We start from the raw sequence: 20,206 nt of genomic DNA, 5'->3' as shown, positions 1-20,206 counted from the left end.
AAGGCAATGACCGTGACCCATATGTCCCAGTGAACTTCACTGTGTTCTACAGAGAAAGAATCTAATTTGGAGCTCCATCCAGCCTATTGTATAACATACCTGGCTCAAGGCAAAGCTGGATTCTGACTTCCTGATGATGAAGCTGTTGGTGGTGATGGCAGGTGGTAGGGGGTGGCGAGGGGATTCTGCATTGCTGAATGCCTGGAGAGCAAACCTATCAAAAAGGTGTCAGACTTTTCCTCCCTCTTCTGCTCTTGCTTGTCCACTGCTTTCTCAGACACTTTTTCATCACAGTCTTAATAATCATCATGCCATCACCCTATTTAAACTTTTTGAAGAGTTGTTCCATTTAGATACCGTTTTCAGAGGTAAGACACAACTCCCCTGCCCTCACTGCCCAACAGAATACAAAGGGGACTGTGTGGATAGATCTTCCAGTAGAAGAAGCTCAGAGCTTCTTGAGTTGCTTCATTGAATTAAAATAAATTGATTTAAATCAAATAGAATCTTGAAATGAGTCCCCTGTCTTGGGAACTATGTCAGCAGTGGTTGTGTAATATGACAACAAAACCTTGACCTTTTCAGCCCAATAGACCAGAGGCAATCTCAAGCCTTCCATTTGCATGGCTGTGTGAGCTTGGGCATGTCCTTTCACTTCTCTCTACTTCATTTGTCCCCATCCTTTAAAATGGGCTGCACATTAGAGCTTGGAGTGTATAACCTCCAGGGCCCTTTCTTTGTTAAGAGTCTATCGGGAAAGGAATGTATCCATTATTGGACAAGTAACTGGAAAGTGTTCCATTGAAAAGGAACCAGTAGCTTTGCATGGGACAGATGGCACATTTATCATAGTTATTTGATTTCTTACCTGGTCCCTCTCCTCTCTGCCCTCCAGCAAATTAAATAGATCATGGTCAGAGCTTTAATGCTTTGGACCAAAGGCCTCTGTCTACCTGTAATGGCTATCAGGAGCAGGCTTTTTTCAATGTGTCCATCTTACTCTGGGTAACCAAATTTCTCAGGATGGAAGCGTTGCCCATGCCAGCTCTATTTGGCTATCTCTCCATTCCTTGAGTAGAATGATAAAAGGGGAAGGGTATGTTGTGTTGAATGAGCAAGTGTCTTTCTTCATTCCAGCCTTGACATGGAGCCAATAAGTTCATTTTCCCACCGATCCATGACTCCTCAAATCAACACAGATTCAGGTGTGTGTGGCAGGCCAGTTTTTATGGCTTATCTGGACAGCCAGTGAACCTGTAGGAACTTCCTTCAATTGGTTGTAAAATGGCCGAGAAGCAAAAGCTAAAGGAGGAAACAATTAGCAGAGGAGTGAGGTGTTGACTTACCCTTGAACCTGAGTCCTGAGTGCTTAGTGAGGGTGGAGGCCTGGCTAGAGGAAGGAGCTGGCCTACTAGTGATGTTGTTGTTGTTCGGTGGCCAAGCCGTGTCCGACCCTGTGACTCCATGGACTGCAGCATGCCAGGCTTCCCTGTCCTTCACCATCTCCCGGAACTTGCTCACACTCATGTCCATTGAGTCGGTGATGCCATCCAACCATCTCATCCTCTGTTGTAGCAGGTGCTCTTCAAAGCCCAGACTCTGAGTCATGATGGAACAGGTGATGTTCCTCAAGATGCTCTTTCTCCTCCCTTAACTTTTCAATGTGCCATTTTGGACATCTCACTTTAGATCCCTAGGGGTTTTTTGCCTTGTAGGTTGGTAGCCAGTTTGGAATTGGTGATGACATTATTTGCCCTGTAACAGAGATGAGTATCATCTCATCTTAGAAGGGAACCTTCACTGTGGTTCACATACTTGGCTTCTGAATTCCTCAGGCTCTAGTGGGCACTCTGTGAGTAAGTCTGTGTTTACAGACTAGAAACATGAAATGGTGAAAGACACACTGGACTGGGAAGCTGAAAATCCAGGGGCTAGCCTTCACCACTAAGTGGTCATAAAACCTCAGACAAGTCATGTAACCTTTTGAAGTCAAGGATGTTTTTTCATCTTTGAAATGAAACTCATTGTATCTTCTTCTTTTTTTTTTTAATTATCTACTTATTTGCTTATTTGGCTGCACCAGTCTCAGTTGCGGCACATGGGATCTTAATTCTGGCATACAGGATCTTTAGTTGCTCCATATGGGATATAGTTCCCTGACCAGGGATGGAACCCAGGCCTCCTGCATTGGGAACTAGGAATCTTAGCCACTGAACTACCAAGGAAGACCCCCTCATTGTATCATCTTTGCCTACTTTCATAGGATTGTCATGAGGAACAAATGATACAGGGCAGAGATGGGCAGCAGAAATGATGTGAAAGGACTTTGTAATCCAGCAAGGATCAAAATTTCCGAGAAATTATGTGTATGAGCCTTGGTCTTAGTAGCAATACTAGTAAAACATATTCTTAATATCACCATCATATAAATGGCCTCATCCCTTTTGTTTTCATATGCCACAAGGGTGCTGTTCTTAGAGTTTTGAATTAGTGGGTTAATTTACTCACATTAAGGATTTGGAAGATCTCACTTGGGGTTAGATTATCATTTAGAGAGAAGAGAAACTGAGAATATTGAAAATGCTAATTGTGAAGCTTATCTTGACAAAATAGATGTTAGATGCTGCCTAAAAGCCTTGTAGCACCCTGATAAGGTGTCATGCTTTCCTTTTGAGCACAGATTGTAAAACAAAGACAAAACATTTAGAAATTAATGAAATGCATTTTAGAAGTATACCTAAGTGCTCAGCTAGATAATTTCAAGATTAGTGTGATCATAATCCATTTTTATTTACAGCCAGCCCTCAGCCCAGAGCCCTTCAGGTACCCAACTAAATACACATGAAGTATTCATAATTGTATCATTTAAATTGGTGTATCATTTTAAATTTAAAAAGTCCCTCTTCTTTATGATAATTCATTTGAATGAAGAAATACCTTCAAAGTGATTCTAAAGATCTTCAAATAACACTTTATAGTGTAATATATATCAGTGGATTTATTTATCTTGTGTTGGGAGCTTTTATAGATTCCAGCTATATGTCTTCACCACAAATCTTGTTTTTTGTGCTCATGGCCTCCGTGAGAATAAATGGAAGTTGAGGAGTCCACAAAGGCCACTGGAGGGAATTTCTCAACCTCCTAATATATCAGTGTCTCTTCGTGCCTGTTTATGATGGGGTCCAACAGCAGGTCAACATCCTTAGGTAAAGAAAGGCTTCCTGAGCCTGAGCTGCAGTCATTGAAAGTAAATTAATGAAAGCTAGTGACTGCTGATCTATTTGACAAAAAGGAATTCTTGCTGCCAACATTCAGAAACCACTGAAAGTGGTCTCCATTGGAAACCAGGTTTCGACTTTCTGCCTTGGGCTGCCAAAAGTATTGCGGTAGAAAATGCGAAAGTAAGTTGAACTTTGAATTATAATTTCAATGACTGTCTAGCGAAATGGATTCGCACTCTGGCACTGCCCCTTTGAGGCTTTGGGTTGATTCGCAGAAGATAAAAATCTGTCTGGTCTGACAGTTGAAAAGGTTGCAAGCACACTTGATGTCTGGTGGTCCCAGTACATTCCCAAATCTTGATTAAAAATGGAAGATGTAGGAACTATTTTGGGACTTTTCAAAAGCTTTTTAACCAGAGCCATTACTACATGCTTTGGCTTCAAGTATATGAACTTAGCCAAGTATAGATTATCTTTTCATTACCATTCAGCAAGAACTTCTAACTCAACAAGCAGCCCTCATATAATTGAGGCACTCTGTCTTTGGGGCCAACGTGTTATTTTTGAAAATGACATCTAATTGTCATTGCAGTCTCCCTGATATGAGAAATGGTACTGTCCACATGTTAATGTTTCCACTGAAACATTAAAAGTGTGTTATCTGCTTCCATGTTGAAAATATTTGCCAGGATGACTTGACATTTGTACTTCTGTAGATTATGGCACAGGCTCTGTACCTGTACAATTTATAGCTTTTGATTGGAGACTTCTTTTAACTAGAGATCAACTGGTGAACATAAGTAGAAGTTTTGAAATTAATTTGCTTTGGACCACAGACTGAAACTCATTTTAATGGATTGGAGTTGCTTTAGAGCCTAGATTCTAGCTAACCCTTTGATTTTATAGCTAGAGAAGCTGTGGCTAGCCCAAAGTTATACAGTGCCATATTCACTGTATACATCTCTTCTTATTCAAAGTTAAGGTCAGGTCCCACTTCCTTGCCTGACTACCCCAGAGCCATGGGCAGTTTCTTCTCCTGCAACTTCCTGTTACAGGTATTGTCAAAACCATTCATCTGTCTTTTAAAAGTAGTATCACTGCTTTGTCTGGGATTTCTAGGAGAGTCCTGATTTGATATAATCATTTTCATCCTCCTCTTATTAGGTAGTCTGGACTTTCCCATATTTGGCCATCTAAGTCATGTCATCCCCAAATTAAAATTCCCCTTCTGTGCATGTGCCTGATTTAGGGATCAGGAAATATGTGCTAACTTATACTATCATTTCTCACTTTTGGTATGTATGTCCTGTCTACTTTTGAGTAGATGTTCCCTGTGGGACGTTTATTCTTTATCATCTACCGAATTTCTCATAACACTTAGTGCATTGTACTGTGCATAGTGTGGATGTGATGTATAGTTTTCATTTAGGACAATTTTCTTAATGTGAACAGATTTTCCAAGCGGCACATTTGGACATACCTCAACACATTGATCCTGGTCAGGAGTAAGTGTGATTATTTCACTGGATGTATTTTATTTGTATCAGTAAACTGTTTTCATTGTACCTGGAATCATAAACACCTTCCAACATGTCTGTTTATCCTGCCTACTTTCACAGCTAAGAAATCATCAGTCCCTGGTTTTCATGTGGAAGCAAGACTAGCTAGGATTGTGGGGGCCCTGCATATGCTTCTCATGTTAATTGGTGTAAACTGTTTAGCTCCATAAAACTCGGGACACCATGTATCATTCTGTCTCTGATCTTCAGTGGACAGTGACATGGCATCAAGGGTCTGTGTTTGCAGAGTGATCTTCTGGAAAAGTGCCATGCCCTTCCATGAGCCAAGAGTTTCAGAGTGTCCCATAAATGCTGGGCAGAAGGGACCCTGGGGATACTAGCTAAGGAGATACTGTAGCTAACTGGAGATACTAAGTAAGGCCCAGGGGAAGTTTAAGAAATGGGAACTTCTTGTATTTGCTCAATTGTTTTTTCTGCCAACAAAGAAATGTAACACATCATGGTGTTTTCAAATAAAAGCATCAGGAATAAACTCCAATTTTAGAGAGCTATTTCCTGGACACACATGCAGGTGTATTTGAGGGAAGGCTGGATGAAGCCAGAGACAGGTAACCATGCCAGGTTGGTGAGAGCCAGGGTCGTGAATCATTATTTATTATTGAACAAAGTAGTGATTTTGCCAACTGTCCATTCTCAAATATGACACACTCTTCGTGGTAATCAAAATATTACTCTGACAAGGTTTCCTTTTCAGACCAATCTGGGATTGTGACCTGAAAATGGAGGTTGTCTTTTAACTTATTTGAATTGCAAACTGGCGAGACAACCTATAGCTATGGTGGCATATTTTTTAAAGCAAAGCCAAGCACCTACATGGACCTCCTATTTACATTTCTTTGAGAAGAAAAAAAATCACATAAAAGCTATCAAGAAACACATTTCACAGCAGGCAAATTAATTGGTTTTACAGTATTTGAATGGAGGGTTTGTCAAATAAAACATGCCATGACAGTTAATAGTGTCATTTAGAGCCAGAAAATTATTGGCTTATTTGTTATTGGATAAAAGGAAGGCAAACATTTTGTATTAGGAAGTTTTAATGTGTTTAAAATCCTCATTAGGGATTAATGGACATGCTTGCTTAGCATAGCGCCTCATTAATTTGAGGCTAAACAGTTACTTCTGTGTTTCAATCTCAGTGTTGTTTCTTAACATTTTTTTTTTTACTTCTCTTTAATTAGATCTTGCCATTGAGTTTGGTCTCTACACCATTGGAGATGTAGAATTAATTAATGAGATTTATAAATCTAATGGAAGGGAGTTATTCTTAGCTATCGTTTCATTTTAGTGAGCAGTTAAACCACAGATCTGAGAGATTTCAGAAGTCTAGAAAAAATGTGAACTTCCCTGAATATATTTAGTAGTGTCACTTGGCATTAATAGATAAAAGTGTTTTAATTAGAGTTATAAATAATAGGGGAGCTGGCGAGGATTCACTTCGTGTGCACAGGGCTTGTTCTCCCAGATCATCACTGTCAGAGAAGAGCAATTGTAGGTCTGTTTCTGTGGCATCACGGTGTCATCCACTGGCAATTAAGACAATCCTAAGTGCAGGATTTAGAGAGTCAAGAAGGCGCCAAGTTCCTTAGAGGTTAGTCTGAAAGTGGAGCCACTTTCTACCAAGTGTATTCTGTTGTCACCTTTTTATTGAGGACATGTGTGGGTACAATTTATAAAGTCTATTCCACTGATGTTGCTTTAAGGAAAATGTAGCTAGAGCAAAATCAAACTGAAATCTGGGTTTCTTGTTTTAAAGGAGACATTTAAATCATTAGCCGTGTATTTAGAAGACAGAGGCGTTTCTTTAAGGTGAGGGATTGTGAATGTCAAGGGAAGACCTTTCATTTCTGAAAGATTCTCAGAAAATAAGAGACAAAGATACATATTTAAAAGGTTCTTTTCTAAATGGAGTTATAGCACGTAATTTAAGACCCCATCATATGCCTGCGGCAATGTCTTCAGAAGCTACCAGAAAAACCTGAGCTCCCATTTTGTTCCCCTCCACCCCCCTCCGGTGAGGAAGTCTTGTATCTTTTAGAAACCATAAATCCGTAGAAGAATTTGTCAATCCAAGATGTATTAGAGAAGATAATCGTATTTTAAAATGTTTCAAGCTAACATAGTAAATGGGTAAAGCGTTTGCTTAAAGACAAAATATGTGAGTACTTAAAAACAGCTCTTTAAACAATTTGGAAACTCCTATGTTATCTGAGAATGGTCTCTGACAGGAGGATACAGTTTAATCAAAATCTCTACTTCCTGCCAGACAGAATTGAATTCGTCTAATCCCTAGAGAGGCATTCCTCAGGCCCGGGGCCATCTTTGGCCCAGGGCTTCCCTTCATCCAGGCTTCTGGGTAATGTGAGGAGATTCACCACTGTAGGATCCCAGAAAATCATCACTCCTGCTCCTGGGTGCTCTGCTTGTTCCATTCAGAAGGAAGCCCTTATAGATGAGAACAGTTGGAGGATTGTGAACTGTGGTTAATTAGCTAATCAGTGTTGCAAAGTGCAGCGGCTAATGGTGGGGAGCAGAGTGTCACCTCCTTCTAAATCTCCAGGGGCTATTTGGCCTCCAATTCTCTCCTTTCCCCCACTTCCTCCTTCCTTTATCGCCAAACTGAGGGCATACAGCATCTCCTTTAGTGTTTCACTGATAGCTCGCTCTTTCTTGCCCTAAACATTGCCAGAGAGTTCTATTATACTTTCCCAGCATACCCTGTTCCTATTTTCCAACAGAACCATTTTCCACCTTACCTTTCTCCTCATGTTTCCAATAACCACCCCGTTCTCCACTGATGACCTTGCCACATACTTCATGGAGCAAAATAGATACAATCAGACAAGTACCGCCTCATCTTCTCATCTTTAATTTCTCCAAGCCAACTGCTTCTGTACCTAAAGCATTCTGCCTTCCCTCCTGTTACAATGGAAGAAGTGTCCAGGCTCTTCTTTCAGGCCAGCCTCTCCAGTTGTGTCCTAGTCTGCTGGCTCCTGCTCAAGGACTTGCTTTGACAATCATGCATTTTTTTCTTTTGCGATACTTTTTGCCTCTCCACTGAGTTACACCATTGGTATATAAATAGGCCTTAATATCATCCCTCTTACAAAACAAAGAAGAACCTTGATAGTGCATCACCACATCCTATCACCCCATCTCTCTGCTCCCTGTCACAGCAGGAATTGTTTCTCCCCTCTCTGCATCTACCCCTCCCACTCCTTTCTTAGCACGCTCCAGTCAGCTTCACATCTGCAGCATGCGACTGAAACAGCTCTGACCAGTGTGGCCAATGGTCTAGATCATACCAAACCCAACTGTCCACTCTGCATCCTTATCTCACTGAATGGTTTATTTTCCTTTGAAGCACTTTCTTCTCCAGGTTCCTGGGACACCACACTTGCCTGCTTGGCTTGCTTCCTCCCTGGCTGCTCCTAAGAATTCATGGGTGGCTTTGAAATGCATCATGCAAGATGGATCAGATGCTGTGCCATATGGAATGTGGACTCCTCACACAAGGGACAGTAAATGGTCTTCTGGTTCAGTTTCATCTTAGGATGACTGAGGTGTGAAACGAGTTTCACAGATGAGGCCTATGGTACAGGTATGCTGCCTGTCATGTTACATAAGACTTGCCTGCTTTCTCATATTTGTATTAGTTAGTACAAAAATTAGTTTGCATTCTCCATGAATTTGAAAACTGTCAGTGAGAGAAGAGGAAATGCACCCAGGTTTTGACAATTAGCTTCAGTGAGAAAATCACTGGAGTTGGGAAGTGAATACTACATAGAGTACAATACATGTAATAGAACAGGACAAAATAGAAGGTGAATAAAATCATAGAACCCAAAATATACTGAGAGGATCATCTTGCTTGGCAACTGGTCCAAGATGAAGATGCTGTTATTCTGTGGCAAAATAGGAAATGTAAGACCAATGGTATGTGTGAGTTTGTTTGATGGTGGCATAAGATTGTTGTCATATTGTGTATAACAGATATGTAACTTTTGGAACTTATATCCTTCCTACCTTTTGGCTGTTGCTTCTGTAATGTCCTTTCAGAACAAGAAGGGGTAATTATATGTAGACCTCCTATTAGTTTTGTGAAGTACAAGGCACCAAATCTTGTAACAGATCCCATGCCATGATTGTGTCACCTGGAGAGTGAGGAAATGAACTGTCCCAAATAATACATCTAATTAGTTGTAAAATTTGGACAGGGAAGTATTTCCTGACTATCAGGATGTTTTCCTTTTAATGACTTTTTAAGATCATAGTTATCAGCAATTGCTCCGAAGTATGAGAGCTTACTCTGTCCCTAGAACTGTCAGGAGCATAAAAAAACTCTGAAAACCCCAACATTCACTCTTCAGTGGACAAAATTCAAAAGTGAATTTGCTTCCTGATGCATCATTTTTATATATTTAGATCATGTGTTGTTAACTTTGTTTACAATGGCCAAGGATAGGGGTTCAGAAATTGCCTTACGTGACTCTACTCTGCACATCTGTATTTTTACAGTATCTTCTTTTACTAGAAGAGATCATGGACCTGCACACAAGATAGCCAGTAATGTTAATAGGAGTGCCTTAAGTAGGGATTTCATGGAATCAAGACTTTGATCTTAAATGGTCCTTGATTTCAGCACTAGGACCTGGATTGGCCAGAAGTGGGCATCTTGCGAGCCCTGAGGAGTCCAGGGCATGCCTAGGAATTTCAAAAGGCAGGGACCATGGCTGGAAGGTCTTTGGGTTGTAGGGCAGACACGGAGGGCAGACAGAAGGCTAAGAAGAGCACAGGCAGGAAGGGGCAAGCAAATTGGGTCAGAGTGTGGGAAGCCAGCAATGAGAGGAGGAGGAGGGTGCAGCTTGAGTGAGAGCAGTGAGATTAAGGCACCTGGATGAGGCCTGGAGAAAGGGGGGAGGGGCTCTGTCCCTGGGGAGCCCACTCAGCACAGCCCAGGCATGTGTCTGGGAGCAGAGACAGCCAACAGAGCGACCTCCCTGCCCAGCTCAGGTGACTAGAGGCAGGGCGTCCTGGGGGAACTGGGGCTCAGGCAGCCAGCATCTTCCAGGCGGGCTCTTGGTTTCCTAGTGTAATCTTTCTAGACATGTACCTTATTTTTCTTTAAGACTGTCACCCCCCTCCCCGTTTGTACCTCATTCTTCTATAGAAACTAGTTCTTAGACCAAATAAATGAACAGTGAGCTAATGGCTATTCAGAGCCCACTGAATTAAGCACTCTTCACTTTAAATTCCATCTGCCGTTAGGTCCTCCTCGGGCTGATGATGGGCCTTTCTGCATATGCATTCTGCTGTTGCCCATACCTAATGAAGCCCACCCTTCCCCTCCCCCACCCCGCCCCCACTCCCCCTTGGCTTTCTGTTGTCTTACCCCCTCAAGTCCCATCTCCAGCCTCCTTTGTCACCTTCAGTAAGAGCCACCAGATGGAGCAGCAGCCTGAGGCTCGTTATACACTGGGCCCCCAAGTAGGATTTCACAATTAATGGCATTCACAAGATGTCATGAGGGCCAGTTTCCAAGGGGACTAAACTAGGTACTCAGTGGTCCCAAGGCTCAGGGTGCTGACTTTCCAAGAGCCTTAGAGGGAACTTAGAATAAAAGGTGCTGATGGAGGCTTCAGATGCACCCACTGCCAGGCTAAGGTGCTTTTATATGCCTCACTTCATCTCAACCTCATACAGTCCTTGAAGTGGAATTTTATTCCCCTTATATAGACAGAGAAACAGAGGCTCAAAGAAGTTCAAGTGTCTTGCCCAAGTTGACAGAGCAAGTATCAGAGCTGGGATTAAATTTCAAGTCTGTCCAGCTTCAAAGCCCATGCTATTTACACCCCCAGAAAATATGGTAAATGATCCTATTGATTTGCTCAAATAAATAAAATGTGATCGCTGAGTCCTTCTTTTCAGTTTTAGTTCCATGTAAGGTTCTAGACACAGGGTCACTTCCTGTACTTGGCTTAAAATGTTAAGTCATAAATTCCTTTAATCTTCATGCTCTATTTTTTTCTTGCTTCTCTTCTTAGAGGGAATAGTGAATATTAGCTTGCTTTACATGAGGTATTTTGACCATGGGATACCCTTTAAAATTAGCTGGAAGCAGTATTTTAAACACCAACTCCTTGGACACCCAGGACTTTTGCTATATTAAAATGAAATGGGAAGATGAGCTGGTTGGCTGGACCAAGTCACAGTTGTGAAATCTTTTTTGTTTTGATTGAAGTTCTATCACTTGAGGATTTCTGTCTGCAGTTTATGTAATATTAACTGTTCCCGTTTAACCAGAGACTTATGCATACAAACTAGAACAGGGCCAGGTTAAGATGTGACAGGAAACCAGGGACAGAAAGGTCTTAACCTGAACTTATCAGGGACTTGCTGGATGGGGAAGACAGATAAGGAAATCTCAAATCCTGTGCAAATAGAACTTCAGAGGCTGCTGCTCCTTGTTTGCACAAATGACTGATCATGAGGGTTAAACATTTAAAAAAGATGGAAAACTCATTTCTTAGTAGAATATCATAACCTGTTTGCATTTTGTTAGTAATGCCGTGTCAGGGGATGTCTGTCAATCATGCAGATGAATGTGCCAATTTGTTATTGAAAATACAAATGGAATTAGTTTGGAAGCTGCCAGCAGTGTCAGTCATGGATATTGTTTAACTGGGCCAGTAGCATGGATTTTGGTGTTAGTGATGTGTCACTCAGTGTCACTTGCGCTTGTTGGGAGAATACAGGCATTCACTGGCAATTAAACGTGAGATTTGTGACTTTCACTGGGGGAAGTCTTTGTCAAGGTGAAATGTGGGTAGAATAGGGCACTTTGATGGCAAAAGGATGATTTTAGAAAAACTGACCTCTCTTCCCTCGCAATCCCTTAATAATAATGTGCTCAGAGACACGCATCACACTCCCCCCAGTTAACTATGTGATGATCATGACTCTTTTAATGTTTCACATGAATCTTCATGTTTTCTATTAGTGTCTCTCAATGCCACAATCAGGGTATTTTTGATATCTTGTATTACCCTAATCGCCAAGAAGTATGCTCCAAACTGATTAATTCCAGAATGATTAAAATATCCTATGCAATTCATTTATTGTTGCTTCAGTTAATTGAATATTTGATGATTTAAAGGTACCTTGATTATTTCCTAGGATATGTCTTGATCACCAGGCAGATGATCTGCGCGTGGTCTGCCTGTGGCTACATGCGGTGGCCGCCTGCACTGTCACACGCAGAGAGGGTAGGCACTTGGGAGGGCTCTTGGTCAACTCACACCTGCCCGACGCGGACGCCCGCCCCTCCTAGCCCTCAGAGGACCACATCCGTGCCCAGCCTGAGAGAGAGGGTCGTCTGGGGCCAGGAGTGAGAGCACAGCTTCCCGGGCGGCATGCCGCTTGCTTTCTGCTCCTGGAGGAGGGGGCGGAGAGGGGGATGCACAGGGACGCAGGCTCTGAGTGGCTAACTTGCGCTTTGTGGACTATCTGAATACTCAAGAGTGCATTGAAAGGGAGGGAAGGTGGCTCTGGAATGAAGCGGCTGCTTGGCAACTCATCGGGCAGCAGTTCTAATCCCAGTGTCCCCACTAGTTCTCCTCCTGTCTCCTGTCACACCTGTCCGAGTGACTCCTCCACAGTTCCTGCGAGAGGAGGAGGGGTGTGGGAGACAGACAGACAGACAGAGCAACGGGCAGCCGGGGCCAAGCCCTCAGCCTGAGCCCAGCTTCTGTCCAGAGCGCAGCGTGGCCCGGCATTGCTCGGCCATGTCAGATCCTGGGCCTCTCACCCCCTTGTGGGGCGAGGACTACGGTGGGGACCTCGGCGGCTGGGAGCTCCTGTCGGATGTGGCTCTGTCCGTGAACCCGGTAGGTACTCTCTCCCTGACACCCAAGTCAGACCTCCTGTTCCGTATTGTCTGTTTGCTCCGTAACTGTTTGTCTCTCCCAAGTTACGTGGAGCCACAAAGGAAGAAATTACGTTGCCTTCGGTGTCTTTAAATCCTCCCATGGAACCATCCTGAGCACAGTGTAAGCTCAATCAGGATTTGTTGTCTAAAGAAATAAATGGGAGAACTGATGAATAGGCGGACGGGCGAATGAATGTGATCCTATTACCCTTGTCACCAGCACCTGACAATGTACCTCCCGGTGGGTCTCTAATTGTTTGTTTTCCTGTCCCATCTAGACGTTTACCTCTGAGAGAAAGTGGCCAAGTCTGATAGTTCTTTGTGTCGCTGACCCCCCTCGCCCAGCACTCTTCTAGGCACAGAGGAAATGCTCGCTGGTTAATTCAAAAGCATTTGCAGGGGAGGGGGGAAATACAGCTCAAATGTGGTCTTGGCGGTGAAAAGATCCGCAGGGCAGGGCTAGATGAGTTTGTGGGACTGGTGACTCCATGTCAATACTGGATTCCAGTATTTTCTGAAAAAGAAAAAAAAATCTGAACACTCGGTATGGATGCATATTTCTTTGCCTGCCTGTGTCTGCAGAGTTCTTCCCCAGAGTCCACAACTCTTTGTATTTTGACAGCATTTCCCCATAAGGAAATGGATATTTATAATACCAGGTGTAGAGATGATATTTGCAGTTGGCAAGAGTGAGTCAGATCTTACCTTGAGCAGACAAGAAGACTGGGCTTCGGAAGATGCGGTTAGGAGACCAGCAGGGCAGAGGTTCATAACCTGACGCACTACATGGGTCTTTTCCGGTTACAAAGCAGGTTTGCATACCTTATATTTCATTTGCTGCTCACAGAAACCCTGTGAGATTTTAAAACAGCTGGTATTATTATTATCGTTCTTTTATTTTACTAAATTTTATTTTTATAGTTGGGCAAACTGGAACTCAGAGGGTTAGGTGACAAAGTCCTATTCCTGAGGGATAGAGCCAGGCCTCCCACCCAACTCTTTAGACGCACAGGCAAATATTCTTGCTGTGTCTGCATGTTTCTGATATTTTTTCCTATTTTTATTCCAAAGTTAACATTTGTGTGTTTGCATAGAAAAAGAAAAAATTAAGACTTTTTTTGTGTGAGATTGAGCCATATATGTTTAGCCTGGGCAGCCCAGCTGATTCAGTGCAACAGCTATACTGAAAATTTAAGTCTTGGCTATAATCATTTTGACTTTTGTGTTTCAGGAAGATATACATTAGTTCAACAACTATCTTAGAAAATACAGTTGCTGGAGCCTTGAGCAATGAAATGAGAGTTTATTTGCTGTTATGAATCATCAGTTAAGTTCTATAATCCTGTAATATGTTAGACCAGTCTCTTCTAGCATATATTCTGCAAACACCCATTCTATGGAACAGTAATCATTGTTAATTGGAAAAAAAAAAGAGAACTAAAACCCCAACAATTCAATGTCAAGAGAGTTTGGAATATGCTGCTTTAAACTCATTTGATAGATGTCTCAGAGCCTTTAATCTGCATCATGGACTGCCAAGACGGAAGTTGGTCTACATTTATTTGGACACAGAACGTTTCATTTTGCAGGAATGGTTATAACGGTCTGTTAACTGTGATTCTTCACACCTCCCTTCCTCCTGAGTCTGCAAACTCCACAAGGGGAGAAACTGTGCCTCCTTTTGCTTCTTCCCATTGCATCTTTGTTGAACACAAGCCTGGTGGCACAGTGCCTGGCCCTTAAAAAAAGATTTGTTGAATGAATGAATGAATGAATCAACTCTGCTAGATCAAACCACCTGTGGTTGCTTATCAAAAACCTGTATTTAAAGTTCTCTACAATGTCTGCCCGGCCAGTTTGTCAGCCTTTCCTTCTACTGTACTTCCCACTCAGCACTCAAGTATTTGTGTTCTTGGAAGGATGACTATATAATTTATCATCCAAATCGGGACATTTTTGAGGATGAAATTGGACACCAGAATAACACATGTACATTGGAACCATACCAGTTGACTCAGGCTAGATGGCCCCCTCATTGCTGGTGACTCTCTAATCCCCACTAGGGATTTTCTGGTGCTTAGAGCAGCAACTTTTATATGGAGAAGAAGAAAAAAAAAGAAGAATACACTTTGGTTGAAATTAATGTATCAGTATGTACAGGAGTGACTGTTACACTTATTTCATATTTATTGATAATTGTATTTTTTTAAGATTGAGGGCAACTGATGCCATATTCTCTCCCCCATTTCCCCAAATATAGTTGTATTTAGACTTGAATCTATCAGAGTAACTAGGGGATTAGGACTTAGTTGCCCTTGTGAGAGATCTGGAACCTATAGCCCCTGTGGCAGTACTCTCTTTACAGGACTGGCCTTTCACCTCCCAAGGCAGTGAATGAAAACCAAATGCTCTCCCTATTGGAACTGGAGGGAAGTGGAGGTGATCAAATTGCCAACCTGGAGTGGGTAAAGGTGTGAAGGAGAGAGTTTGGAAGTTTGGGGAATGCCCGTACCTGCGCAGGTGACAGCATGCCCCGTAGGCCTTCCTCCAGGTAGTGGTCCCACTCCCAGGTCCCTCATCACGCCCAGCTATTGATTTGATGTCACTCTTTGGCATTTGACTTCTTGCTTTCACCGACTATGGAGCTCCTGGAGGAAAATGCATGTGCCAGATGCAGAGTAAGTCCTCAGTACAGTTCTGCTAGTTGGTTGAATTTTGATTGATTAGAAAGGTGTAAGTCACACTGAGAAAAAAAGCCCATGGCATTCGGTGTGGATATTTGTAAGATTCTGCGTACGAGGGCAAGCATGCAATTTATACAAGAGTTTGGCCTTAGTGTTTTGGACAAGAATTGTAGGCATCTGATTGGACTCCTGAATTAAAAGGGGACTTAATTTAGTCACAAAACTGTTTCATATAGTTGCCTTCTTTTACAAATCTGTGGTTATGAATAATATGGTGAACTTCTATGTCAGAGAGTGGAAGAGGCCTCAAAGATCAGGAAGGTGAGCTCTTTTTTTGGAAGGATGAACAAAGAGAAGCCCAGGTGATGGGGAAGGATGGCTCCACATCTCAGAGCAAATTGGTGACAGAACAAGACTGTCTCCGCATCTTGCAGTGTGGTCTTACTGCTTCATTAAAGGAAAACAAAATTGGCCATTTGCTGATATTTACTGCATTGTATTTACTAGGGAGGAAAATCCACATCTACTGCTGTATTTACTTTCTTTACATTTTTTCCCACAAGGTAAAATATTACACTATCTGCTTTACTGAGAATAACTAGATTATGCTTCATTTTCTTTTCTTTGTTTGCTTATTTTGTTTTAGGTAAGCCTTCCCAGTGACCCAAGCTGTGTTGAAGAAATCTTGCGGGTGAGTTTAAACCTCTATTTCTCTGCCTTTGAATAATGAAGTAATATATCTGCCTAAGCTGCTTAAAGTAATTCCTCTTCTGTTTCCAGGAGTGTCATGATGGGGAAATCCTTGCATTCCACTTCAAGACTCTTCTGTTTACATCTCCTGTCTCATTTCTCACTTCTCCCTCTCTAGTCAAGCTAGTCTCCTGATCTGCCCCCTTCTTGCATCATTCTGGCTCTTTCTTTTGAGGTTTTGAACAGAGACATCCCACCTCCTTTGGGAAGCATTCCTTATTCAAGCATCCTACCCGCAACCTTTGCCTTTTTGTTCTCTGGGATCTCAGGTCAGCCCCATTGCTGCCCATGTTACATCATTGATGGGACCGGGTCATGGAGATCGTGGCCTGTAATGAATGGATGAGATGTGGCAGGGTGGAGGGAGGGGAGGAGAGAGTTGAGAATGATGGCAAGTTGTGGGAAATGTTCCTCATGGATGTGACTTGGTTCATGAGAATGGCATGGAGGCAGCACAGAGCTGCTAAAGTGGGAACGACCTCTTCCAAAATACGTGATTAAACCAAAAGGAAAAACCAAAGCCAAGGCAGAAACATGTATCTCCCTCCCATCTCTGGCTGCTGGCATCTTAAGGTGATGAAGAATCGGAGTTGTGGAGTGAGTTCTGTCTCCAGTTGTCACTTCTGTGATTGGACAGATAACTTCATCTTTTTGAATCTCCCTTCCTTGTCTGTAAAAGAGGACAATAATGCCTGTCCTAATTCTGTTATAAGCTGTCTAGCTGGATATAAATGCTTCTTATTATGAGAAATGGTCAGTGTGGCCCAGAGAAAACTGTGCCAACTTTCCATTGAGGAAAGAAAACAACCTCTGTGCCAGTGAAAATGCTGCATCCCCTTTAGTCACTTACCCAAGTCTCCTCTACTCCCCCAACACATCCCCTGCTAAGTGCCTTAGTGCTGGAAGCAAACCCTGTGGAAATACACCCAAAGGAATAAAAAGAGCAGAAACCTGTTTGTCATCTAGCTGACTGGCCATCTGATTTCCCCTACTGTGAATATTCGTGTGCCTTTTTTCAGCCCAAGATCGATCGTTGTTGTTGACTGTTAAAGAGAAGAGTCTGATGGCATTTGTCCCTAGGATCCGGGTCGGGGGGCAGGGAATGTGGGCAGCTGCTGTGAAATCCACAGTGTGATGCACCCTGGGAACCCAGCCACTTGCTCCCTGCCTCAGGTGTAGATGTCTCTGATGTACCCAATACACCAGACTGTGAGGGTCCTGGCCACCTGCCTTTTTAAAAAAAGGTGATGCTGAAATAAACCTCCCCATCTAGTCCCTACAGGAGTCTTGCTTTTCCAAATTAAGGCCATGGTCTTTTCTGAACTCCCCAAAGAATGTCAGACCCATTTCACAATCACCACCTCATTTGTGACAGTTGAAATTCTGCACTTCAGAGCAGCCCAGCCCTGGTGCCTAGGTGGCCCATACAGTGACTGAGCTAGGGAAGACAGCTGGACACCTGGTGGAGCCTGGCAACTCCAGTCTGCTGGAAGAGCCACTTAGAGAAACAACAGAATGTCACTTAAACACGGAAAGAAAAGTAGTTGCCTTAATAAGCTCATAAAAGATAGCACCCTTTAAGAAAGTAACAAAAGACTTTCTGTTGTTCTTGAAAGAGAATCTAGAGGAATGGCTTTTTTATTTTTTTGAAGGGCTATAGATTGTATAGAATTCTGGGGGGCTTTTTTGTTTTGTTTTGTTTTATTGACAATACCGTTAATGAGTAGGCTTTCCTTTATTGAAGAATGACACATTTCAATCCCCATGCTTGGAATAAAAATCAGCTTTCTGAAGTTTATGGCTTATTCTTAAATTTTTATAAACCACATTACATGGCACAACAGAGTGCTTACTGAACATTTTTTGTTCTGGCAAGTTCACGTGCCTGTTTGCAGGCCTTGGAGCCCTGTGGACAATTCCACAGTGAGTCTGGTGGTCACCTTGCTCCCCATCTGCCTCCTTCTAGCGAGGGTGGGGAGATAACTTTTCTCTGTCTCTCCTCTTCTCTCTGACCGCCTCAGCACTTTTCCATCTAAGCAGAGTCCAGAGCGAGGTCACGCTCTCTCTTTCTCAGTGAAGGGGGCTCTGTGGAGGAAGGTACACTAGCTCCAGATGAGATCTTGCCTCCACTTGCTCCTGACATGATATCACTTCCTAACTGTAGGGCTTTTCACTTTCCTTGTTTGGGAAACAGGGCATCATTCTTCATCCTCCCCACCGCCCTCCTCCCACCATGAAAGAGTCTGTAAAGTGTGCACAATAAACTATTGGTGTGTGTGATGTGGAGAGAGCACCTCTGTCCACTCACCTAATTTCCCCACGTCCTTGACTCCCCCCTTTTACCCTCTACAGCCCGTCAGGCCAAGCCACTTCATCTCACACTGGGTCAGTCTTTAACTAACCAAGTGCGACACAACTGGCCTCTCCCTGCTCTCAGCCCCTCAGTACTCAGGCAATGGAAATACTTTGGCCTAATGTACTGGATTTTGGTGCCCCACCCCCCTTTTCAAAACTCTGTTCAAATTCAAACTAGGGGGCTTCCTTTGAAAGTTCCTCTCACCATTTCTCCCCTTCAGACCCACTTTCCTCCTTCTCTTCCCACACTGGGGCTGCTTCTCATTCTACCCCAAAGCCCATGTTTTCTGGTCTTCCAAGGCCCACTTGCCCTGATATGGTGACCTTGTGTCCTAGCACGTGACCACCTTTCAGAGTACTTGAACCTCATTCTCTTATTTTGATCACAGGAAACACGGTAGTCCCTAATTATTTCAGGAAATAGGGGCCCAGAGAGGTTATACATGTCCTGCCTCTGTGGGTAAGGCTAGAATATGGCAGAAGCAGAAGGAGAATGTGATCTTCACTTTGCACTTTGCACTTTGCACTTAACTGTCCACTGCCCTGTCACAAACCTACGATGAGAAGCTCCGGATTCAAAACAAATGGCCTGGGTGGCTTGGCAGACTTACTTCCAGCAACTGTAACTGGGGATCTCAGCAAACTAATGTAATTCGAGCCAGTCTTAGAAATGAGTTCTTTCTTCCCACCATCATGAATATTTTCAAATCTCATTTCAGATAATACAACTGTAGCAATAACAAATTACTGCTACTAACTAAAAATATTAATAGTACTGTGCCACTTTATGCATTTAGAGTTCTTAAGTACTTCATGTCATTTACTTTTCACAACAAAGCTGAAAGATTGTGTTATTAGTTACTTATTATAGATATCCAGAGAAGTTTAGTAATTTGTTCCCAGGGAAAACAACTGGCTTCAGTGACCCTCATGCTGTCCATTCCTTCTGCTTTCTGTTCCTGTTGACTTACCTGAACCCATCCTTATTTGATAAGCTTTGGTCTATTTTATGATTGACATTAAAATGGCACCAACCAACAGTTCATTTCAGCTTCTGTTGCTTCCTTAATTCATACACATTCAATTATGCCAAAATAATTCCACATAGTTTCTCCAACAAACCAGAATATACCAGCCCACAACACCTTTCCCACCACCTGCCCTTTCCTGCCACCTGCCCTTTTCCCATAAGACAAGCTGTGGAAATTCAGATGGCTTTGCTTCTTGTCAAATATATTATTGCTTATTATAAATTTTACAGATCAGAAACTTAAAAGCAGCAGTCTGTGCAGTGCAGTCAATCCTGCGTACCTGTTTCCATCAGCATGTCATTTTCTCTTTAGAGTCAAGCTACCCTCGAGTACAAACAGAAATGAAAAATAATAACAACTCTGGCCCTAGTGATGGCGTTCTGCAGTTACAATTCATTTATCATATGAGGGATTCCTAAGCTGCTCGTATGTAATAATCTGGGTGGCAGCAGCAGCTTCTTTTCTAGCTCTGCAGGGTTTTATGGGTCCTAGAGTAATCATTTCTGGTAGAGTTAAGCCAAGGAGAGCAGCATGCACTAAATGCTACTAGCTGAGGATGCATGCTCAATGATTATTTGTTCTGCAGTGGATGATTTATTTGTTCTTAGCAAGAATTTACTTAAAAATATCAACAGACTATCAATTACATCCTTTCAAG

The 20,206-nt window shown here is 42.7% G+C and overlaps 1 protein-coding gene across 7 annotated transcripts in view; it reads left to right on the top strand.

Moving 5' to 3' along the window:
• Positions 1–20,206, top strand: part of AFF2 (ALF transcription elongation factor 2) — a 536,669-nt gene that overhangs the window by 313,125 nt on the left and 203,338 nt on the right. For all 7 annotated transcript variants that reach the window (XM_086389838.1, XM_086389837.1, XM_086389834.1 and 4 more), the window contains exon 4: positions 16,059–16,103. In XM_086389838.1, the coding sequence (XP_086245964.1) occupies positions 16,059–16,103 (45 nt within the window). The remainder of the gene's footprint in view (positions 1–16,058; positions 16,104–20,206) is intronic.

Source organism: Bos grunniens, chromosome X (assembly GCF_055505025.1).
Source record: "Bos grunniens cultivar Pamir isolate PY7600 chromosome X, Bosgru_T2T1.0, whole genome shotgun sequence".
Lineage (NCBI taxonomy): Eukaryota > Metazoa > Chordata > Mammalia > Artiodactyla > Bovidae > Bos > Bos grunniens.
Note: the sequence above shows the minus strand (reverse complement) of the source record. Positions and strands in the feature narration are given on the sequence as shown.